The sequence below is a fragment of the Monodon monoceros genome, unplaced genomic scaffold (genome assembly GCF_005190385.1).
Source record: "Monodon monoceros isolate NGI ecotype Baffin Bay Population unplaced genomic scaffold, NGI_Narwhal_1 Super_Scaffold_3, whole genome shotgun sequence".
Taxonomy (NCBI): Eukaryota; Metazoa; Chordata; class Mammalia; order Artiodactyla; family Monodontidae; genus Monodon; species Monodon monoceros.
In genome coordinates, this window is record NW_021703780.1 from 94,848,529 (window position 1) to 94,873,342 (window position 24,814).

At 47.4% G+C, this 24,814-nt stretch overlaps 1 protein-coding gene across 4 annotated transcripts in view; it reads right to left on the reverse strand.

Moving 5' to 3' along the window:
* The window catches only part of SRGAP3 (SLIT-ROBO Rho GTPase activating protein 3), a 258,464-nt gene that overhangs the window by 25,816 nt on the left and 207,834 nt on the right, over window positions 1–24,814 (reverse strand). For 2 of the 4 annotated variants that reach the window (XM_029243762.1, XM_029243763.1), the window contains 7 exons: window positions 24,402–24,432; window positions 23,226–23,286; window positions 21,444–21,521; window positions 11,987–12,121; window positions 8,364–8,469; window positions 7,936–8,163; window positions 5,005–5,084 (listed from right to left, as the gene is read on the reverse strand). In XM_029243762.1, coding sequence (XP_029099595.1) covers window positions 5,005–5,084; window positions 7,936–8,163; window positions 8,364–8,469; window positions 11,987–12,121; window positions 21,444–21,521; window positions 23,226–23,286; window positions 24,402–24,432 — 719 coding nt within the window. The remainder of the gene's footprint in view (window positions 1–5,004; window positions 5,085–7,935; window positions 8,164–8,363; window positions 8,470–11,986; window positions 12,122–21,443; window positions 21,522–23,225; window positions 23,287–24,401; window positions 24,433–24,814) is intronic. The other 2 variants (XM_029243760.1, XM_029243761.1) reach the window with 1 other exon arrangement.

The following is a 24,814-nucleotide window of genomic DNA, read 5'->3' on the forward strand; positions in this document are numbered from 1 at the left end:
CGGCATGATTTCATTATATGAAATGTCTGGAATAGATAAACACATAGAGACAGAAAGTAGATTAGTGGTTGCTTAGGGTTGGGGAGAAATGTGGGAGGGAAAGGAGAGTAAGGGATGAGAGCTAAGGCCATGGGGGTCCTTTCTATGGTGATGAAAATGTTCAAAAATAACATTTTTTTGAAAAAAAAAGTTCAAAAATTGACTGTGGTGATGATTGCACGTATCTGTGAATATATTAAACACCACTGAATTGTACACTTTAAATGGGTGAACTGTATGGTATGTGAATTATATCTCATTAAAATGGTTAAAATAAAAGAGGCAGTGAGATTCCTACCCAGGTTTCAGGCCTAAGCACGTGGTGCTGGCCAGTTTACCATCCCTACACTAGCGGTGAGGAAATAATGACGTGACCACTGTTCTTGTTTTTCCATTGTCTTTATTTCTTACGGGGTAGAGTGGCAATCATTCAGGCAGAATTGGGCTTTCACGTGTAAACTGACTGAAATACCATTTTAATACCCTCAAAACCTTGCCTAATACATACAATATGGATGAATCTCTAAACATTATGCCGAGTGAAAGAAGACAGATCAGAAAGACTCTCTTCACAATTCTATTTATATGAAGTTCTAGAGCAGGCAACACTAATCTCTGGTGGAAAAAAATCACATCAGTGGCTGCTTCTTGGGCTTTGGGGGCAGGGACTGAGTGGGAAAGGGCATGAAGGAACATTCTGGGGTATTGGAAATGTTCTGTATCTTGAGAGGGGTTTGAGTTATACAAATTTTTTGCATTTATAAAAACTCATGGATGAAACACTTAAAATTTATGCATTTCAGTGTTGCAATTTTACTTTAAAAAAAGAACCATGAACAATACTGGCCCTTTTTAATGATTTGCTTGCTGAAGTGTCTGGGGGAGACATTCAGTGATGACTGAAACTTACTTTGAAATGTGTTAAAAATAAGATGGAGGGACTTCCCTGGTGGCGCAGTGGTTAGGAATCCGTCTGCCAATGCAGGGGACGCGGGTTCGAGCCCTAGTTCAGGAGAATCCCACATGCTGCGGAGCAACTAAGCCCGTGTGCCACAACTACTGAGTCTGCGCTCTAGACCCCGTGCGCCACAACAAGAGAAGCCACTGCGATGAGAAGCCCGCACACCGCAACGAACAGTAGCCCCCACTCGCCGCAACTAGAGAAAGCCTGTGCGTAGCAACGAAGACCCAATGCAGCCAAAAATAGATAGATAAATAAATAAATTAATTAATTAAAAACAAAATAAGATGGATTGACGGATGGGTAGACAGATACATGTAAAAGCAAATAAAGCAAAATGTTATCAATCGTAGAAACTAAGTGGTAGTTATATGGGTGTTCACTGTATAATTATCTTCAACTTTTCAGTGTGTTTGAAATTTTTTTATTAAAGAAGATACTGGGAACCAATATTTTAGAAACAAGTAAAAATCTTACCCTGATTTCTAGTCAATGCCTGGAACAATCTGATGAAAACTGTGGACCTCTTCTCAGAGGCACACGTTCCTACAGAAATAAAATTTTGCCTGTAATGGGCCTCCTAAAGCCCATTTATGGATACCTGATGTGTGCAAAGAGTTAACAGTTTAATGGTTTTCTAGATGTAGATGATGTGCAAGGAGTCAAGGGCAATTTGGCGAATTTGGGGAAAATATCAATGAAAGGATGATGGTGCACATGTTAACTATATGAGCACGTTTCTGTTACCAGTTTCAGTGGTTTCTTTGTCTGGCAGTCTGCTTCCTCATTTAGCATTGTATTAATAAAGTTGCTACTGACTGGCTGCCTTAATGTTTTCATTGTTTATTTCCGACAATCAAGGGTTCTTAGCCTAACCATCGTTTCTTCCTAAGTCTTGGAGACAGGAAGGGCAAGCACAAATGGATTTTCCACACTCACACCCATGATGTGTTATAGACTCAAGACAGGGCAGCGGGCGTCAGTTAGGTGCAGAATCTGCTGAGACAGCAAAGGCAGGAGACTCTCAAACAACTGACTTGGTCCTCCAATTCGGTCACTCATTGGGTGAGCCATCGAGTACAAGGACGTGGAGTTGTAGTGTTATGGCCTATTTGACCTTTGAAGGGCTGGGCTCCATTCATACAGGGTACTTTCAAGAGAGATGAAGATACCAATGGATCTCCTACATGAAATGTCTTAGAGGGAAGTAGGTAAGAAATCAGGCAGTTAGGCTGCCAATAAATAGTCACATCAATAAAATTCTTTGGACTCGGTTTCTTTATCAGGATCAGGAAAGATTTACACTGGATACACAGTCAATTAATGTTTCGTAGCCACCTAGTGGTCCCAAGCACTGTGCTAAGCTCTTTCATGTATGTCACCTCAGTTTAACCTAGACCACAATTCTCTTGCTGCTGCCATTCCCATTTTACAGATAAGGAGACCAAGGCCAGAGGTTATGTGGCTTATCAAAGATCACATGGCCATAAAGGTCTTGAGTCCAGTGCCCCCTTGACCATTCCTGCAGCTCAACATTTCTATGACTGTTTCAGCTGGAGTTGGCATGGATGTAAACATTTGACAATGCAATTAGTTTTTCTCCAGAGAACGTCCATGGTTCAGCACCCACACCAACACACAGGATACAGCGAGAGCCTTCCCTGAACTGGCTCTCCCGGGGAGGATCACTGTCCTTCCGGGACGATTCTTCCTACCTTTGTCATTCTCAGAAACCAGCAGCATGACAAAGAACAATAGGGGCAGTATCTCCCGGAGAAGCAGACACAAGGCTCTGATCTATCCCCTTCTAGGGACCTGTGTGCCTCTGCTCTGAGGGGTCGAGGCAGCATTTTCTGGGGGTTTTCTTGGTGGGGGTGAAGCCTGCCAGGTGTGTCCTGTGGCAGCAAGCCCCGTGCTATCTGGCCTTCCCCCTCCTCAGTCCTGATGCCCACAGCACCTTCCACCTCCAGTGAGGAGCTGTGGGGAAACAGAGCAGGTGCAGGGTGACTGACAGCGACCTCAGCCCCCCAAAAGTGGGTCCCCCAGGAAGGCTGCAAGGCTCCTCGGAGGGCACCTGACCCACTTCCTCACAGACGTGTCTGCCTCCACCAGCAGCCCCCATAGGTCTCAATGCTGAAAAATCAGTCTAACTTGTTGGACAAGAGGTGTTTTCCACCAGTGGAAGAAGAGAGGCTGAGAGCAAGATCTAGAACAAGAGCTGCGCGCACGTGCACACACACACAAACACACGGGAATAAACAAGAAACAGATGGAGAGAACGAGAAGGGGGGCTGTTAAAAGTGATAGAAGAAGAGGGTGGACTGGAGGTGGTAGGAAAAGAGAGGAAAGGAAGGACATAGAAAAGCAAACCACTGCAAACAAGCAGAAGGTGGCAGCCTTCATATCTCAAAACAAAGGCTCTGCAGGACACTTTCCTCAGCTCAGGATGACTTCAGCCTCTGAGGATTCTGGCAGAGCTGAACACTGTGCCTAGATGTGCTTTCCTGCCCTGGGACCCAGGTCCGACCCATCAGCTCCCTCTCGGGCCACAGTGACTGGTTCTCGCCTCGGTGCGTGACTCAAGGCAATGCAGTGAGACTTCATCCCAACAGCTTTCTTGGAACCATTCTGAAAAGGAAGCTCTCTTCCACTGGGACTTTGGGTAAAAGGATGAGGAAAGCCTGGAGTTGCCAGAGACCACCACACAGGGAGATCCTACCTGAGGGTGAAGCCAACACAGAGGGAAGCAGAACGGCAAGGTGGAGACACATTCCTGACAAGCTCTACTAAGCTCCTGGATCCAGCTATGCCTGAAGCCATGCCTACCCTGGGACTTTCAAGTATATGATCTGAATCCCTTTTAGGCTTAAGTCAGTTTGAGTTGGAGGTTCTGTGGGTGGAAACTGAAATAGTCCCACTAGAATATGAAAACCCACCTATTAGTCTTGCCTCTTATGCCAACTCCCAGAAACCTCACCTGAGGAGATACCCAGTTCTCCTGACAAAAATGGTGGCCAACAGGGCCTGGGACTGTCCCACAAGACAAACACAAAGGCCAATAAGAGAACTGCTGAATAATGATTTTTTAAAAGTGAGACTATCACAGGGAGAAAGGAGGGCTGTGCTCAGTCAACATAGGGAGGTGTTGTGACTCTCAGGCCCTTGGCACCTGGGCTTGCATGGGCCCCTTCCTCCACTAGAAGAAATGTCAAAAATTATATCTCACAACTGCATTGTACAGAGATGAATATAATCCAGGCTCATATTCTCTTTTTTCTTTTTATTAAAAAAAAATTAAAACGTTTTCATGGGCCCTGAAAGCATCGTGGGCCCTGGGCACTGTGCCTGATCTGCCTAATGGAAATGCTGGCCCCAGGCCCGTATTATCCAGACTGCTTGCCTATACTGTCCAGGCTCCCTAGAGACAAACCTGATTTTATTTCCTTGTCTAGAGGGGTGGAAGGTCTGAGGAGTCCCTCAGACCCCAGCCGGCCTTTCTCTCTCTACGTGCTCACACTTCCCTGGGCCACCACCGTTTGGCCTCGCCTTTGGGGTACCCACTGCATTGGGTCACCCCTGTAGCCTGGCATTGTCACTCTGCATGGTGCGGAGCTGCTCTCGGCCTGTCAGGTGACAAGACCAGGAGAGCCTTGATGACCCACGTCTGGCTCATTGATGTGCCCCAGGTCCCAGCTCAGGCCGGGTGCAGAACAGACCCCCAACAGGGGAGGGACAGAGGACAAAGCCTGCTTCCTACTTAGGAAACTCTCGCCACTTAGGATTTGCACTCAGGCCAGGCAGGACACAGAAGGGAAGGAGGCAAGCCGTGTGGGGATGCAGTGGACTGGAGGTCTTTCTGGGTCGCTGTCTGCGTCAGAGGATGACGTGCTGACTTGCAAAGCTGGATGGGTGGCGGTTACGTGGGTCGGCCCAGCAGGTGGGCAGGCATGAGTCAGCAGGAGAGGCCCCAGGTGAGTTCCTCGCCCCGATTCCCCCTCACTCACCTTCATCACTGGTGTGAGGCTCGGTGCCATTGTCGTGGTCAACTTCGTCGATGGTCCCTGGCTCGCTGTGCGGGCTGTCGCTGCAAGGAAACATGGGGAGGGGACTCCTGGGGGGGCTTTGTACCTCACGCTGCCCTCAGCCGCCCGCAGGTGCCGGCCTAGCCCACCTCTGTGCCTTGACCCAGATCAGGCCAGGCCCACTTCATCCCATTTTTTTCATCTGACCACCCGCAGACCTTCCTAACAGAAAACCACTCCCGGCCCCCTCACCCATTGGGAAGATTCCCTGAATACCATCCCCCAACTGACCCCAGCCCTGAAATTTGCTGGGCTGTCTTCTTGGTAAAGGCCGTCAGTGCCTAAGTATTCTGTAAGATCTAGAAGGCAGTAAAACACCGACGTTTTTCCTCAGAAGGACCTCAGGCCAGAGCAGAAGGAACTTTGGAAGTTCTGAGAGTCATCCATCTGGCCTGGCTCCCTGCCTGTCTTGCAGCAGAGGTGACAAGCTCAGCAAGGTGGGTGAAGCTCCCAAGGAGTGGGTTCCTCGGGGCTGCCTCATGGTGCTGCGTGCAAAATCCACATCAGCCCAGGTGGCGAGCAGGCTGGCAACCATGATGGGCTTAGGGGTAGAGTGAGTCCAGGACCATCAAATTCTGTCATTAGTGCGCTGGGATAACTTCATCAGCTGATGCCCCCTCACTGGACTGTAAGCTTCTTGAGGCCAGGGTTCATTCACATAGTGAGCCAATCCGTTTTTTTTTTTAATCAAACCATTGACTGAGTCTTAATCTATGCCAGGCATGGTGCTAGGTAAGAGGGATGCATTGATGGGTAACGTGGACACAAACCCTGCCCTCATGGGCTGAGAAACAGAAGTGCTACAAGTTGAAATGTGTTATATAGGCACAGATGAGCAGAGACAAGAACAGGAGAGCGGACCTACATAGGGTGTCAAGGAAGGCTTCTTGAAGGTGACATTTACAATACCATTTAAAGGAATATGGACTTTATTATGAAAAATTCTCCTGGATAAGTTCCAGACTCTGCACAATGGCTTAAGATCTTTTATAACCTGGCTCCTGCCGGCCTGTGGGGCCTCCTCCCTCACCATTCTCTCGTCACATGCAACACTGCAGGCATACAGAACGCTTTTCATTTTATTGCATGCTCCAGGCCTAGCACATTCTTTGCCCGCTCTCACCTGGCTGACCCAGTTCATCCTTCAGGCCTCAGTCAAGTCACCGTGTTTCCTCCAGGAAGCCTTTCTTGACCTCCCTACATTGGCTCCAGGGCCCCTACTCCTAGAACTGCTTCTTTCCTCCTCCCTGTCTCAGGGGTTACTCCTGGTCAGGTTACATCCCTACCCCTCAGCCCAGGGCCTGGCCCAGGACAGATGCTCAGTAACCATTTGGTGAATGAATGTTGTCCACTGTGATGAGACCCTCAACCAAATCCTCCTTTTTGGCTTTGAAAACGCCTCCAAAATTACGATGTAATTAGTAGTTTTCCTTTCTCATGGGGATGAGGATTAATCACAAATGGGATTAAGAAAAGTGTGGTTATTGTATGTAGTGCTTTGGTAAGTATGCTAAGATCTGTACGTGCCTTCCCAGAGCACTAATTATATATATTGCAGCAAGAAAAGAAAACTGGTAATGGCTGCAAAAGCGATAAAGTTGAAAAGCTCCTCTTTGTCTAAAAAGTGTGCTTGCTGGTTGTAGGATTTCTGTTACAGATCAGGGACAGACTGGCTCCAGGTGCCTCAGATGAGATTAGAGAGCTGTGGCCCGGTGTTTCTATGCAGAGAAGTGTTGCAGAGAAACAAGGAGGCTGGAACGTTTCCCTTCTTTGAAGCTGCTGCCCAAATATGCCCACAGAACTAAAGCGAGGCAAGAGTCCAGGAATGCTCTGACAATCAAAAGACTAACTCCCCTGTAGGCATCTGGCTGAAAGCAGTGTGGGTAATACCTAAACATACAGCTGTGTGTTGTCCTGGATTGGGAAGAAAGAAAGAGTAGGAGCCCTTTGGTTTTTGTCAGTTGGTGTTCTGAATTTTCTGTCTTCACAGAAATGTTCTATTTTCACCGTATTTTAAGGTCTTAGCCTGGGGAAGGTAGTCAGCCCTGAGTTTGATAAGATTCTAAAATATTTCTCCCAAAACCCAGTGTAGCACCAGGTACACAGAGGTGCCCAACTAGCACCTGTTGGCCTGGTGTGGAGCTCTCAAAGAAAGTGAACAAACTTTGCCAGGAACAGAGAACTCTAGATGGTAGGGGACAAGGAAGTGTCATTCTCAGCTTAAGAGGTTGAGGTGGGGATTATCCACCCCCTGCTGCCTGAGATGGGCTTGCAGCTCACCTGGCCAATGACAGCATTACATACATCTCCTAATCGATGTGATTAGTTCACCAGACCCAAGCCTCAGGAGGAGACGTAATTCTTGGACTTGTGTTAAAACATTTGGGAAGGAGGAGCTCTTTTTCCACTGGGAATGGCGAGAGAACAGGCTCTAAACTGGTGTTACCAGATGCCTCTTTGAAACTACCAAGGGAGAGGCTGCCTGAGAATGAAGCCAATGTAGAAGAAAGCAGCCAGGGGCTGGGGATTGCAGGACTGAGTCCTGATGATAATAGTTGAACTCCTGGATCCAGCTATACCTAAAGCTATGATCCCAGACTTTATTTAGTTAAAACTAAATTCCCAATTGGCTTAAGCCAGTTTGAGTTGTATTTCCGTCCCTTATAAACCAAGACAGTCTTGACTGATGTACCTATCCCTCGTATAAGGCTGGAGCAAAGCTCAAATGAGAAAATATATATGGGAGTACAGACTAAAAAGCAGTAAGAAAATCAAAGGGTTTCTTACTGTTCTGGTTCAACAGTAACAACAACAACGATGATAATAATAATATTAAGAAGAATGGAATCTTACCAATATTCTTCCCCTCCAGCCATGCATTTTTCATACACAGGTCCCTCTAGCTCCCGGGGGCTGGGGAAGATGGCTTCATGGTGGATGATGATGGTTTTGATGACTTCGTTGACATGTGCCTGGCAGGACACAGGGTCTTGCCCATCGGGGATGTGCATGAGGGTGGGCCCGAAGCAGATGGCCAGGTTGTAGGGATCCATCATGTTCTCGTCACTATATTGCGAGAGGCTACAAGAAAGGAGTACCCACACGTCACCAGGGAAAGGTGAATCCTCCCCCGTGGTTTCTTTCTCTTGGGGGCTCTACTCACGTTCAGGAGGGTCCCATGTTCTAGGAACAATTGTACCTACAAACCTCAGGACACCCCCTCCCAAAGGAGGCCAGGGCTGAGTCAAAGAGGGGGTCCCCCCCTTGGCTTGGCAACTCACTGGTTGAGGAAAGCGAAGAGGTATCTCATGACCACGATGACCACGCGGGGAAGGGTGATGAGGATTTGTTGGATCTGGTGCACCCTCTCAGCTGGGTTCTCCAGTTCTGTAACATAAAGGGACTTTTCAGGGCGCCTGTCATCATCAGAGAGCCAAGTAGCTGACATCTGTGAGTCCCACCTGTGAGATCAGCCCATGTGGTTCAGGGGGAGGCAGGTTTTTTGTTTTGTTTTAATTAATTTATTTATTTATTTATTTTTGGCTGTGTTGGGTCTTCGTTGCTGCACATGGGCTTTCTCTAGTTGCGGCAAGCAGGGGCTACTCTTGGTTGTGGTGTGCGGGCTTCTCATCGCGGTGGCTTCTCTTGTTGTGGAGCACGGGCTCTAGGCACGCGGACTTCAGTAGTTGTGGCACATGGGCTCAGTAGTTGTGGTGCACGGGCTTAGTTGCTCCGCGGCATCCGGGATCTTCCCAGATCAGAGATCAAACCGTGTCCCCTGCATTGGCAGGCAGATTCTTAACCACTGCACCACCAGGGAAGCCCAGGGGGAGGCAGTTTTACTCTCAGTTCCAGGGATGGAAATGTGACCCTGGCCTAGCCAATCAGAGCATCAAATTCCCCTAGCCACAGGGCTGGGCCCAGGAAGGAGTCCATGGCCTAATCAGAACAAATCAGGGTCGATCCTTGGGACTCAGCTGGAGAAACCTAGAGAGAAATTCCCTCTTGAAACTGGGTAGAGGAGCAGCTGGGGGCTCCCAGGAAAGAAGATGGTGTCCGGGAGTGCAGTCGCCACAGAGCTGGAGGGGACACATTCCTGAAGATGTCGTGTGAGGTCTGAGTCCAGCTGGGCCTTAACTTTTCAGATATATGAGCCACTACATTCCCGTTTACGGGTTAAGTCAGTGTAAGCTGAGTTTCTGTCACCTGTAGCCTATGAGTCCTGATGAACACAGGCAGGGACAAGGTTTTATTAGACTCTTTAAAAACACCAGCTGCAGCACAGGCCTGGCACAGAGTAGGTGCTCAGGAAATGAGCACTGAATAAATAACCACCTCCTGAGCTGTATATTGGTCAAAGAGCCTGGTGATTCCTGGGCTCTTGTCTCTGACCCCCATTTTCAGGTCAACCCTAGAGATACAGACATTTAATCAGTCAGGCCAGAGCTGGGGGCAGCAAATTGGGCTTGGTAAGGAGAAAAAAGTGCTTTGTGGGCTTTTCTCTGTAGGGAGAGAAAGCTCAGGCCAAGAGTGAGCCACCAAAGCTCCAATGATCATCTGCAGGGCTCATGCATAAACCCATGTCAGTTTCTTTTTCAGAGAAAAACATGTTTTTCTCACTCAGCCCCTCCTCCCTCCAGCCTCCAGATCCTGTCAGCATGTTCCTTTTAAAACACAGCTTTCCCCTTTCTCCTCTGTATCCAAGGCCCTTCATGATGCAGCTTCAACCACCCTTGCCTGCTTCATCTCCCAGCTGCCACCCCTTCTCCAAGTATCTGAAGATGATTGAGAGCCATGTTTCTCAGATGAAGTGGGCGTGCACCTCTGGGGCACTTACAAATATGTGGGGCATTCTCTGGGGTTGTTGCAGTGACTGGAGGGTGCCACTGGCATTTGGGATCCAGGGGCCAAGGTGCTAAGGGTCCTGAATGTGTGGGACACACAACAAGGCACTGCTCTACCCGAAGTGCCAGTAGTGCCCTGCAGAAGAACTGTGCCAGGCCACCTTAGCCACCCCCCATCCCTCCACCCAAACACACAAAGGCTCTCCTGCTCCAGGTTTTTGCACACACTGGTGATCTCTCTTCTTCACCTGGCATGCTCCAGCCTACCTTCAAGGTCTGGCCCCTCACCAAGGCCTCCACACAGAGTGGAAGGCTCTGGCACACATATCGAGTCCACTGCCCCCCATACAGGCCCCTCCATGTCCTCGGCCTCAGTCACACTGCCCTAGACCACCTCCACTACTGTTTATTGTTACTGTTTTCTTAAATACATTTCTTTAAAAAAGGAGACCTTGGGCTTCCCTGGTGGCACAGTGGTTGAGAGTCCACCTGCCGACGCAGGGGACACGGGTTCATGCCCCGGTCCGGGAAGATCCCACATGCCGCGGAGCGGCTGGGCCTGTGACCCATGGCCGCTGAGCCTGTGCATCCGGAGCCTGTGCTCCGCAACAGGAGAGGCCACAGCAGTGAGAGGCCCACGTACCGCAAAAGAAAAAAAAAAAAGGAGACCGTACCTCACTCTGTAAAGGAGAAACCAGGATCACTTGCCATAATTAGAAGGTAACATAAAAAGAGGTACAATGAAAGCAAAACAATGCTACCAAATTATAGGTAGACATTGTTTTATACAAAAGTTTCTGAGACTGAGGCCCTGCTCTCTCTGTTTAGCAGGGAGATTGACTTGTACGTTGGGGGCAGAGGGGCTGTCACTCCTTGATGTAACCAAGGCTTTGGGAGGGAACTGAGGAGGGACTTTTCCTCTCACACTGTTATTCAAGGTACACAATGCCATGACCTTGTACCAGGGGCCAAACACCTTGTCCGCTCAGGAACTGGTCTATTGGAGCTTCTGGAAATACTGGCTGAGCAAGTGACACGGGGCTCAGACAGGGATGGGCTTCTGTGGCCTGGGATTTCTGAGCGGTGGTCTGGAGCCTGAAGTGGATCAGGAAAGATGAGCAGGAAGTAGTGGGGGGCAGAAGAGTGGAGGAAGCGCCTTTCACACAAGACAAATAAGAGGGTTCAAGCCTCCCTAGGCTCTTGTCACCTCCTGGGGCACTTCCCTGGCTGCAAATATCCCTCAGAACATTGTGAGAAGCATCCCTAGTGAAACGGGGTGTGGGGAAACTTTTCTGTAACTCAAAGAGTTTATTTTTAAAAAAAAAAGAGTTTATTCCAAAATACTAACATTCTAATATTCTAAAATTAAAAGTTTATTTAAAAAAATACTCCCAAAAGATTGCCTTGGATTTTGGCATCTTACAGTCAAGGTGCCTTTACTTCAGCCCCTAGATTGGGCTCCTGCCTTTATCCACAGAAATACTAGTCAAGAAGGACTCTCATGGCTAGTGATGTCAGAGGAAGCCCACAATCAACTTATTTTCATCATTTCCCTGTTTGCCATATTGCTGACCTGACTCCCAAACCTTCCATGGCTCCCTGTAACCCAAGGGGAAAAGCTCTGGAATCCTTGCAAGGCATTCAAGGTCTTCCCTTTCTTGCTCCATCAGACCCTTCCAGCATCTTACACCATGTACTGGCTGGGACACCCTCCTGCTGGTCCCATTGATCTGTGTGTCCCCAACCCTTCCTAGGATCCCTGAGTCCACTCCTCCCCGAAGACTCTACTCACATCATTCTCCCTCAGCTGTGGTCTGAGAAACCAAGGCTCCCTCTGCCTCTTCTCTTCTGAGCTCCTCCTATACCCAGAGGTGTACCATGCCCATGAGTCCTTCTATTATAAACAATCTTGTTATTTCCACAACTAGGTTTTAAGTTCCATGAAGACAAGAGTCATATGGCTTCTTTCAAGGCACCCCTCCCCTGCAGCGATGAGCCTGGAGTGCAGCTTCAATAAAGATTGGTCAAGAAATTGATCATTCCACCTGGGAAATACTTACTAATAGTAGATATCAAATCTTGAAACCTTTCCTTAGGAAAGAGTGGGTTTTCCAGTCCTCGGAAATACAGTTTTAGAACGCCAGCCACTGAATTGATATCTCGTTCATTTTGATCATCCACAAGCGGGTCTTCACCTAAGGGGAAACAGGAGATGACGATTCAGCTCGGTAAGGGGGCAGGGTGTGTGCAGATGGCGGAAGAGGTGACCTGGCCCAGCCTGAACTGGAGGACAGATGTGACAGCCTCCGCCATACAGCATGCTTAGGGTGCTCCCTGCAGCGGATTCTGAAACTGCTCCAATCTCTAACAACGCTGTAGAATTAAAATAATGAACATCCGTCACCCTACACTTACACTCATCTTGCCATATTTGCTCTCCCTCCCTTTCTCTACTTATATTTAGTACTGCTCAATTATTTGAGAGTGTTTTGTAGACATTACAACACATCACTGCTAAATACTTCAACACATTCCTCCTCAGCATAAGGCTATTCCCCTACTTAACCGTGTATCACACCTAAGAAAATTAACAAGAGTTCCAAAACACCGCGTCACAGACTTTACCCAAACATTCCCCATTGTCCCACGTCTTTCATAGAACTTTTCAAACGCTAAGATCTAATCAGTGTTCACACAATTCATTCAGTTGTTATGCTTCGTTAGTCTTTTGAATGCAAAACAGACCCCAACATTTTTTATTGTTAGTTTGTTTTTCATAATATTGACTTTTATTGAAGAGTCCAGGCCAACTGCCTTGTATAATGCCTCACGTTCAGAATCTGTCTGATTGCTTCCTCATGATTAGAGTCAGGTTAAATATTGTGGCCAAGAATACTATGTGGGTAATGCTTGATCACTGGATTAAGGTGGTGGCCTCTGGATCTCTACACTGTAAAGGTATATTTTCTCCTTTGTAATAACAAGTATAAAATATTTTTGTAAACAATAAGTGATCTATGTGCATGTCATCATGCTTAACATATTTTACCCAGTGCTTTGAGCATCCAATGATAACTTTTGCCCAAATCAATTATTACCCTGCGGTTCTAACAAAACGGTGATTTTCTGATTCTGTCATTCCATCTACAATTACTAGGTGGCATTCTTCCCTAAAGAAGAGCTTTCTCCGTGTTCCCTCCACCCTCCTATTTTTTTTAAAACATTTTATGGGCTTGTTTTTATAATTTTTAATTAAAGTGTTATAACCCGCTACATCACTATTCATTGGGGTGCTCAGATTGTCCCCAAATTTGGCCAGGGGGAGTCCTTTCTTATGTCCTTTGATGCGACCTCTATTGAGCACTTAATTGCTTTCTGGCATAAAAGATGTCCCTGAATCACCTGGTACTTTCCTTGACCTAGACCTGGAATAAAAAACTTCTCTAAGGAGCTTTGTTTGCTTTTTGCAGGGCATGGTATTTAGAAACCAAGATCTAGGTTCTAGGTGTGCTCATTGCTACAGGAGTGTCACAAAGAACATCTAGGCTCTTTCTGTACATAGAGCTAGAATATACATATTTTTTTTTCACAAGTTCACACTGATATTTCTAATTCATGTTTAAGGTACAATGTTTTCTTTACCTTCATTTATTTTGTATTTTCATTTCATTTTTCTTACAGTGAAAATCTTGTTCTGAATAGTATTTATAATTGATATTTTAATGTATCTGCCTTATCCTACAATATACATAAAATAGTTTCAGATTTTTTTGTTTTTGTTTTTGTTTTTTTTGCGGTACACGGGCCTCTCACTGTTGTGTCCTCTCCCGTTGCGGAGCACAGGCTCCGGACGCGCAGGCTCAGCAGCCATGGCTCATGGGCCCAGCCGCTCTGCGGCATGTGGGATCCTCCCAGACCGGGGCACGAACCCGTGTCCCCTGCATCGGCAGGCAGACCCTCACCCACTGCGCCACCAGGGAAGCCCTAGTTTCAGATTTTTAATAACCATATCACCACTAGTAATAAACCTACTACATAAAAATTAACGTTTATTTGCAGGGCTTTTTTTGTTTTTTAGGCCCTCAGAATGTATCCCACTAAAGACATATGATCGGAAGACAGAAAGTAGATTAGTGGTTGCCTAGGGATGGGGGCTGGGGTGTAAGCGGTACAGGGAGTGACTATAAATGGGTACAGGGTTCCTTTTAGGGGTGGTGAGAATTTTCTGAAATTAGATTATGGTGATGATGTACAAATCTATAAATATACTAGAAACTACTAAAATATATACTTTAAAAAATGGATGAGCCTTATGGTATGTAATTCAATAGAGCTTTTAAAAAAGCGTATGACCAGAGCACATGTTGAAAAGTTACTCTCTGTATGGTTGTCAGTCTGATATACAGCTTATTTGTTTCTATTTATATTCAATTTTAGGGAGTTAATTTTTTTAGAAATCCTTTTTTTTAAAAGTATGCAATTTTGAAAATATAAAGCATCCACATGTTCCAGGAGTCCTAACGAGATAAAAAGTTGCTTGCAGAGAAGCCCTATTCTTATTCTTCTCTCCCTACACCTTACATTTAACCATTTTCATTAGTCTCTGGTTTGTCCTGCTAATCTTTCTTTCTGCAAAAATAAGCAAATACATATATACAATTTTTTTACCTTCCCTCATTTCTTACATAAAATGGAAGTAGCACACTCTGCTACTACATATACTTGTTTCTTCTCTAAACAGTAAATCCTAGAAATCCCTCCTTGTCAGTTCACACAGATCTTCCTCATTTTTTTTTTTTATGGCCGCAAACGACTCTATTTCATGGATAGACCATAATGTAGTCAACCAGTCTTCTATGGATTGACATTCCCATCTTTTGCTGTTACGAACACTGCCACAACAAATAACCTTGTACCTGTGTTTCTTATTCATAGAGGTGTGTCTCTGTGGTAGGTTCCTAGAAGTGGGATTACTGGGTCAAAGGGCAAACAAACGTGTAGTTTCATCAGATAAAGCCAAATTCTCCTCTGGTGGGGTGGCACCATTTTCTCCTCCTCCCAGCAACACAGGAGAAGGCTGCTTTTCCATAGCCCTGCCCATGGAATGTCTTTTAAATTTTTGCCAATTGCACAGGGGAAAATATCTCAGGAGAGCAGCACTTTTCAGTTTAATGGGGGTTGCTGAGCTAGTTCACCACCAGGATTTCCATGGGGGACGTGAAAGGAAGCAGGCAGCAACCTGACACCTCCCTGAAGGTGCTGAGAGAGGTCTGCTCAGTGGGCTTCTCCTCCTCCTCCTGCCAGAACAGCCCAGAGCAATATAAGTCTGGTAAGCAATGAAGATCAGAACTGCGGGCTTCCCTGGTGGCGCAGTGGTTGAGAGTCCGCCTGCCGATGCAGGGGACGCGGGTTCGTGCCCCGTGCTCCGTGCCGGGAAGATCCCACATGCTGCGGAGCGGCTGGGCCCGTGAGCCATGGCCGCTGAGCCTGCGCGTCCGGAACCTGTGCTCCGCGACGGGAGAGGCCCGCGTACCGCAAAAAAAAAAAAAGAGCGGAACTGCAAATCCATACTTGGATCTCTATACTATGCCTCTGTGGGAAGAGAATGTGTGTCACTGCCAGGGCCTCTGCTGGCCCCAACATGCTTTAGTGCAAATTAGAGAAAGACACCCCCCACACACACTTCCTGAACCAGGGCTTGTGGCTTCCAGGGCATGAGCCAGAGTTCAGCACATTCCTGTCCTCGTGGCTGAGTACTCTTGTGCATTGCCCAGCCTGAACGACTGTGTGTGGCAGCCCATGCATTGTGTTCCATAGGTCAACCTCCCAGATGTTCCCATAGGAGGAGATGAAAATGCTTCCCCACAGGGGTTGAATGTAAATGTCCCCAGCAATTCATGGCTGCTCTTTACTGGTACCGGCCACTTGCCAGATTCTGTTCCCTCAGATCACTGTCTCCGGAAAACTCATTCTAAGCAATCATCTGGGACCCACCAGCCTGCACTGAATCAATCTGGTTTTGCCTTACATACACACACACACACACACACACACACACACACACACACACACACACAGGCATAATGACTGATTGCTTAGAATGAGTTCCTCTAGGATTACCTTTTTTTCTCTAAATTAGTTTTTTCTTTAAATTTAACCTTCAGTTTTGAGTCACTTAGTTGCCTGTTGCATCAAATGATTCTTTGGTTTTACATCCCAGTGATGCCAGATGGGATCAGTACAGCCCCAGGTGCCAGTTGCTAATGCCTATAAAATACCATCTTCCCCAAAGGAGAATCATTTAAGAGTTCTTTGGACTTTATCTTCAAAAGTAGCCAAAGAATTCAAGTGACAGGTTATCCCAGAAAATCGTTTGCAGTTAGTGAACTTAGGGTATCAGTAAGAATATTCAGAATACCACACACACAGTTTAGGTGATCTTGGTATAGTGGTGGGACAGCAGTGATTATAAAATGAAAGTAAATAACATGTACATGCTCTGTTGGGGGACACTAGAGGGAAACAGGTGTTCAGCCTAGAAAATCATTTCTCAGTGGATTTCCTATGAAGTCAATGTGTCTTGGGTTTAACTTTGAAACAAATTTAAAAATTTAAAAACTGGAAGAAAAAAAAAAGGAAAATGCTTCCCCCACAAGACTTTCTCATGAGGAAGGAAGAGAGAAAACATAAAAAAAAATATATATATATATATTGCCTATACTGATATAGCACTTTTCAAGTGAGAAGCACACTGGCATATGTGATCTCTCTTAATCCGCAAAACAGCACTGCATGGCACCAAGGGAGGCATGGTCCCAGCTCCACCACTCTCACCTGCAAGAAAGCTGAGGCCCCAACAAAAGAAACAACTTGTTCATGTAGTCAAAAACAGACACCAGCAGCTCCCAGGTCTCGTAATGCCTGGGAGATATTCCTTCTTCTACCTGTGGTTTTCAATTCTATCTGCTGCCTGTCTGCCTGCATGCCTATCTATCTATCTATCATCTATCATCTTCCTTCCTTCCCTCCCTCTCTCCCTCCTTCCTTTACAGTAGAATCTCAACTTTTTTTTTTTTTCAAGAAAAAGGTTCCCATGGATGAGCAAAGCTGCCTTAGTTGAATAGAGAAAGGTGCAAGCCCTACCTTCTCATCTTCCCTCCTCATCCCAGTAGCAGCCCTTGAAGCCCCTCTGAAGGACCGTAAGAGTTTGAAAACTGCGCTGTATTAAGCTGTTCCCCTAGTGCACCACATGTTACTCTTGTGGTCTCATGATCCAAAAGCACAAGGATTTTACTTCCTCCATATAAGCTCTCCTTGTTAAGTCTGGTTAACTTACTGACCACACACACACACACACACACACACACACCATCCATTCTTGCTCTTCCTCCCAGAAGGCACTTCGTCCATAAAAGGAGCCATCCAAACAATCCTCCCTCCTAGCCCAGGCCTTCGGCTCTCTGCAAGGGTTGCCAATTTTGGCTTAGAAATGAATGGAATTCCAGAGTTCAAGATGAGCAGGATGGTGTATGTGAATGATGGCTTCCTCCAGGAGGAGAATTAGAGCTAAAATTCCAGGCCAGTCCAAGAGAAAGCTAGTTCCCATTTTGCTAGCTAGTTTCCCGGGGAGGGAGGCAGAATTATTACCAAACAGCCCTGCCTGCAGCCTGCTCCCAGCCAGGTCGCCCCAGCATTCCCTAAGGGCTGAAGGCAGGCTGCACCCAGGGCAGAGTGAACACACCGTGTGTGCTCACAGCTCTAGGGGAACGTGCTGCTGGATGGGGGCATGGCAGGAAGCCCACAGGTGGTCTCTCCAGGGCAGGTCTCTGCGGCCAGGATCCTCCCAGCCCCATCCCGAGGCTCCGCAACGTGACAACCCCTCCCTGTGTCTCCCGCTCACACCCCTCTTCCTGGGGTAGGAAACAGATCTGAGAAGGGCCACATCCAGAGTGTAGAATGTGTCAGATCCTACATGCCATGATTTCAGCCCCAAATCCAAACCCTATGTTGATGTGAGCACAGTGAAAGGACCATTGACTCCCTTTCCAGCCACCCTTCCACATGAGGAGAGAACATAGGCAGTTCTCTCACCTTTTACATACCAAGAGGACAGGGGATTGGTTTGTGGGGAAAACAGAGAGGCAAAAAGCTAGCCTGGGAGACAACAGCAAACCACAGCTCTCTCCACAGCACAGCTGCTGATTCCTGCTTTTCCATGATGTTTTCTCCTTCATTTTGCCAGAAGATTACAGGAAGATCTCAAAACTTGAGTGCTGAGTTTGAGATTTATTGACAGCAAAATATAATTTAAAAAATCATAATCCCTTGGGCTTCCCTGGTGGCGCAGTGGTTGAGAGTCCGCCTGCCGATGCAGGGGACACGGGTTCGTGCCCCGGTCTGGGAAGATCCCACATGCCGCGGAGCGGCTGGGCCCGTGAGCCATGGCCACTGAGCCTGCGCATCCGGAGCCTGTGCTCCGCAACGGGAGAGGCCACAACAGTGAGAGGCCCGCGTACCGCAAAAAAAAAAAAAAAAATCATAATCCCAACTAAAACCCTGGTTGACTCATGTCAGAGGAGAAGGAAAGTGCGTTTAGGAATAATAAGCCAAAAATGGATTTCTAACATGTAATATTTCAGAAGCTTAACAAAAAGAGGTCCGTGCTCCTTTCAACAGCCTTCTGCACGGAGTGTAGGCAAGAGCTTCGCCCAAAGAGAGAAAAAAAGGGGCTGAGGAGGAAAAGACCCATGTCTGTTTGAACAAGTGGCAAAGGACAGGCACCCTGCAGGGATTAGAGGGTTTAAATTTTTTAAAATAAAAGGAAGAAAGGAAAAACACACAATGTACTGGTTTGGAGAGAAAGTTCCATCACCAGTTAGAGCAGGTGGGCCCGGGCCGCTCACTGCCAGGGGCTGAGAAGAACACAGCAGCGAGCCAGGGAGAGGAAAGCCGGTTTCAGGAGATGGGGGAGGAGGTGCCCCGAGGGTCAGCCAGGTCAGGAACCCAAACCCAGGGCCGGTGGGTGGTGAATGTCAAGAAACAGAAAGTAATGCATGTGAAATCTGGGTACTAGCCAGCCCAGAGAAGCCAAAAAGGGTTTTTCTAAAAGAGACATCCCAGGAACTATTCTTTTAGAATAAGCCATGCTCCCGTGTAGGCTCGGGTGGAGCCGAAGGACGAAGCGGGCAAGAGAATGAGATTCATCCCGGAACGGGGGTGAGAGGGAGAGGGGCCAACTGCACACATGAGGCAACGAAAAAGCAGAAAACAATTTTTGCAGCTGAGGTTTGGGTCAGGTGATCTCTTCGCTCCAAGGAGCAGAGAAGTCTAATTTGCACAAATACCCCTCCAAGGCACCTGAGCAAGTAACAGAAGGTGCTGACCTTAGAAATCACGTTCAGGAAGGAAAGAAAGCAGCGCTGCTGGGGTGGGGATTGGGCCTGGCTGCCTGGTACAGCAAGGTACTTACTTACAAGACACTGGCAAGTAAGAAAACACAACGGAGAGCGGTCACCGGGCCGGAGGCACCAGGCAGTTTACTCACAACATACAAGGAATTCTTTCTGATGGGGTGAGCCCAGGAGGATGGAACCAGCAAAGGGTCCAGACCACGGCTCTGTTCACTTACAATGAACACAGGGCAGCAGGGGTGTTAAGGAATTGGGGGAAATAAAGAAACCAAACCCTGGCTGGGCTGTCTGTCATTGCCAAGAGAAGCTCAGGGAAATGATGAATGACACTTCTATCAGGGATGCTGAGGGGAGGATACCTCTTGCTTTGTGGGCTTTGCACATGCTGTTCCCTTGGTCTGGAATGCCCTTTCCCTGCTTCCCCTGACTCTTACTCTTCAAGCCTCAGCTTAGGCATTTCCTCTTCCAGGAAGCCTTTCGAGGCTTTGCTATTCCTCCCTCTTCCACGCAAACTGGGCTAGGGGCTCCCATGCTACCCAGCGATTACTCCATGCTTGCGCTGACCGTGCTGTTTACTAAACCGGTTGTCTGCTAGCAGTGACTTGTCTGTTGTTCCTATCATATTGACAGGCCCTAGTCCATTACCCAGTGCAGTGCAGGGCTCAATGCAGGCTTGTTGAGAGGATGAATAAATGCGCAAGCAGGAGCTTGGAGCAGGGCAATTCTGGGGCTCCCTGGTTCTAAGTACCCAAGATCCTGGAGTGGACTCCAAACCCTAAGCTCTCCAGGACCCTCCTCATGGGCCACTGAGAGCCACATCCAGCCCAGTCCTGCTCTCCACACCCAGTTCCAAGCCAGAGTGCCTAGCGCTGCAAAGCTCTGTGCTGGGGGCTATGATGGTGACTGCCTGGGGCTGACAGACAGCTTCCTCTGCCCTGGAGCTAGATCTCAGGACGGAAGCGGGAGGATAGGGTGACCGAAGGTGAGTCTGCTCAGGAGGCAGCCCCTCCAGGAAGGCTGGCAATAAGTCGGGAGAATTCTAGGGCTGGAGCCCCGGGGAGAGGCTTGCTCAGAGCACAACCAACAAGGACAAACCATAACCTTCCAAGGCTATTAGGAGGATTACATAGAAGAATGGGTAAGAAAGTGCTTTGTAAATTGGGATGTGATGTATTGTGGGGAAATGGGTTTGGGATCCGGGTCCTCAGACCAAACTTAGTACCTAACTACTCAGAGAAAAATGTAGTAAATCAGAGCTGAGGAGTAACTACGGAGACGGGATGCTCCCAAACGCTGTGAAACTAGAGGTGCAGATATCGCTTAGGATGCCCCACACTGGCTCTTCTTTCCTCCCTGGGATGGGCTTTGTTCAACAACCAGAGAGTGTGATGCTGGAAAATATTTCCTTGAACGGAAATGCACAGACTCTCAGTTTCACTGTAGCAGCAAGATATGTCCTAGTATAAAAAGGCAGAGGTTTAAGAAGAATTGAGCTCCTCCTGACCCTAGAAAGTCCTTACTTTGCTTGGAGACTGACACTGGCCATCTGTTCCCATCAGGGATCCTGAGGCCAAGGGAGGCTCAGCCAAATGAGCCACATTCTGGTGGCCACTTCATTTCTGATAAGCTTTTATACCGAAGTGGGAACTAGGTAACCTCCCCAAGGGTTGGGGAGAATAGCTTTGCCAAAAACACTGCATAAAAAAGAATTAGGCAATTCTAAGCCACTCCATGTTATCTAGCTTCTTCCAACTTTTCTAAAACACAGCAGCCTTTACAGATTCACACAATAACTCCAAGACCCTCTTTCCCAGCAACCACTGTAGAGCCCACCAGAGAAAGTCACCCATGTTTGCTGGTAAATGTTCAACAGCTAGCTCTTTGGCGGCGAAAAGAAAAAGATCAAAGGTCTTAGTGTTTGCCAATTTCTGTGGTGTAAATACTCCCACCTTGGCTGATTTCGAGCTACCAAGGTGAAGTCGCTGAAGGTGAAGTTGGGAAGAGATGTTGATACAAGCTGCCCCAGCACCACTGGCTCTAAGACATGCGTTAACACCCAACCTGGCTTCCTCTGGACACAAGCTGGAGATGATCACTCCACACCTACCTCTCTCAAAGGAATTTTTGATGTCATTGACTTCAACCTGGGATCCTGGCACTCTGAAGATCCCTTGCTGCTGGAGTCCTAAAAGAAATAAACAAACAAAAAAAGAAAGAGAAAATGCCTTGAGCTCATCAGACCACTGGGAACACGGAAGACTCTCCCCACTGCTTGCCTCTTTCTCCCACCATCCTTTGTAACAGAGTCATTCCCAGTGACTGTCTCCTGGCAGAAGCCCCAAAGGAGCCTTTGCGATGAACTTCAGCTGGTCCAAATACTCAGTCACATTCTGCTTCATATGTCTAGGGTCTCTTGTTTGGGCTTGAAGGAAACAAGAAGTTTATATCAACACTGGACCAGTGAATGACTTCCACTTTAACCCACAGGTCAGTTCAGTCAAATAACTGGGTAGTGAATGCTGCCTAATGCATTCGTCAGTTGCACTGGTCCCAAGTAGGTTGGCCTGAGTTTACAAATGCCATCGGAGTTTAACAGCCACAGAGACTCTGAATGAGAATGATTAATGCCACTCCCTCAACCATTCCCTCGCCCATCACAGACAACGTCTTCCTTCAAGAAAATCTAGAGTCTAGAGTGCATGCTGGCTTGGGATCAAGGAGTTTGGGGGACATTAACTTATTGCAGAAGGACAATCTCATTTTTTATGTGTTTCTACAAGGCCTTAACAAAGAGGAGACCTTGATACCTGACACAGCAGTAACAACAAAACAGCGACCTATAAGATTGAAGGAATTAGAGGGCCTCCCTCATCTGAAAAGGGAATTAAGACGGGGATCCTTTCCCTGAGATTCAGTTTTTCTATGTGAAACAACTCTCCACTTTATAATTCAGGAAAGTGTTTACCCTTAAAGGCAGGCTTTAGTTAAAGTTTGGTTTGTACATATAGTACGTGCTCAATAAACGTTGTTCATTTCTTTCGTGCTGAATTTCTACCACCTGTGTCTCTTACCCCATCCTCCTGGCTCATTCCCATCCAGTTATGCTGGCCTTCTTTCCCATATTAGGCCTTGACACTTGCCATTCTCTCCACCTGGCTGGCTTCTTCTACTCAAATATCACCCCCTCGGAGATGGCTCTCCTTACAACCTTAGCCAAAGCAGGCCTGCCCTCCTCTAGCCATTCTCTATCCCCTTTAATTAGTTCCTTGGCATTATCACTATCTGAAATTACATTATTTGTCTCTCTGCCTGTTCATTCCCTTGCCCTTCTAATTGGTCATGTAAGCTACCTAGGGCCAGCATCCTACCTGTCTGGTTTGTGGCTATGCTGCCATTGTCAAAAACAATGCCTGCTATGCACTCTGGAAATATATTTTTGGAGGGATGAATAAGAGAACAGATGGAGGCACAATTTAAGTGCTGGGGACACCATGTGGCAAATCCCAGACACTCTATTTCCTCCATGGAGCTTACCACAGTCTAGCAGGATTAACTGATCGGTTGACCAACCTCATTCAGCGCTCAAAGTGCAGAGCTCTGGGCTCGAGTGGGAGCAAAAAAGGAACTAATACAGTTGTCCCACGTGCCCTCCCTGGTCCTCGGTTCTCCTAGCTCCTGGGTCTTCTCACCACCATCTTCAGCTCCCCCGACACACAAGGCTCAATAGACAGCACTCAAGATAGCAGCTGTTCTATAGAACGTTTTCCCTCTCAGAAGCAGAGCAGCAACAGGAAATCTTCCCAGACGAATTTGAATCTCATTTCTTATGAGAACAGCCTAGCACCTGTTCTGGAAAGAGCTGAAAACACTGCCCTGAGATCGAGCTTACCATATAAATTGATGTATCTGATGCAGCTCTCGACGACCAGTGGTATAGCTTGTCCTGAATCCTTAAGAAAAAAAGTTGTGAGTTGTATTGGACTTGGCAACCACCACAGGAGAGAAGACACTGCAAACACAGATTATGAACTCAAGCCAGAAAATTAGTACCATCAGATTAGTAGGAAAACAAGCAAGGAAACACTAATTCTAAAGTCTCCACAAACAGTTAAAATAGAAAGTCTTCTGTGATTGCAGAAAAGCCATAGCTGTGATCATTTTAAAGAAATGCTCTGTCTTCCTATTCAGCTGGGAAGGAATCAGGGCTCAGGAGGCCTGATAGGCACATCAGGGAAGGGGAGGGAGCCCGCCGCCTGGAGGGGCTGGAATCCGCCCTCGAAGACTTCTCTGCCTCCCACTGCCCTCAGCCCCATCTCAACTCTGTTCTCCCAGCGCTCAGGGCAGGATCAAGGCCTCTGCCTAGTACTGTAGGACCTGCTGCCAGGATTAAGAAGGACACACCATGGGGGAAGCAAGGCTGGCCCCAGGGATCCTTTTGAGCTCGGAGGAGGGGAGACCAATTCTACTCACAACGTAACAACCTAAACATCCAGACAGATATTTGTTTAACAGTAAACACATTAAAAGGAAAAGTTCTAGAAACAGCTAACGTCAGCCACTGATCACTGAGTGGCAACCTTAGTCAGAAAGGCTGAATAAGATGCAGTTCTAAATACATGCATCTGGGGTGTGAATGTATTTTCAATTATATTTTCCTAGACTGGCCCACAACCACAGAGAGCTGGGCACGGGATAATTTTCTTTCGGATTCCGTGACTCGTTGACCTCTCTGCTATTTCAGGCCACTTACAGAGCATAAAAATTTTTAAAAACTCTCTTTGAAAAGGGGCCAAGTTAAGCACTAGCCTCCTCAGAAGGCGAGGAAAGCAATGAGGCATATGTAATACGCTCACGTAAAGGGACAGAGGAAAAAACCATGATTTGGATGCTTTCGTGGGTCCTCCACACCCCACCTGCAAATTCTGTCCTTGATTAACTACCGTCACGGAGAGGGTAATAAAGTGGACTCATTGGCAACAGGCAAGGCGAGCCCTGTGCTACTAGTCAGGGCTGAAGACAGGTTCCATCCAGTTGAATGGGGCTGACGGACCTTTCCAGTAAATACCTGGTTCCTGGTTCGAGCATTTCTTCTTCCTCTGATAACAAAAAATAAACAGGCAGCAGAGCAGAAGAAAAAGAAAAGATTACGCAGAAGTAATAAGACCAGTTAGAGCAAGCAGCTCCTTCAGAGTCCGGGAACGCCGAAATGCAATGGCAGCCAGCGGAGGTCCGGGGAGACGGCAGGCAAACCGTGGGCCCAGTGGAGCTCCGGACCTGCCCGGCCAGCCTTCCAGGGTGGCTGCCTCGGACGCCAGGGGGCAAAGGGGCCTCTTTCAGTCCTTGTCAAAGGGCAGGAACGGTGTGTACTGAACACTTGCCCCACCCCAAGTCTAGCTTCTCCTCTACACGGGGGCTGTTTACTCACCAATGGTGAGAGCCCACCTAAGATTCTTTAACGTTAGCCCAGCCACCCACAGA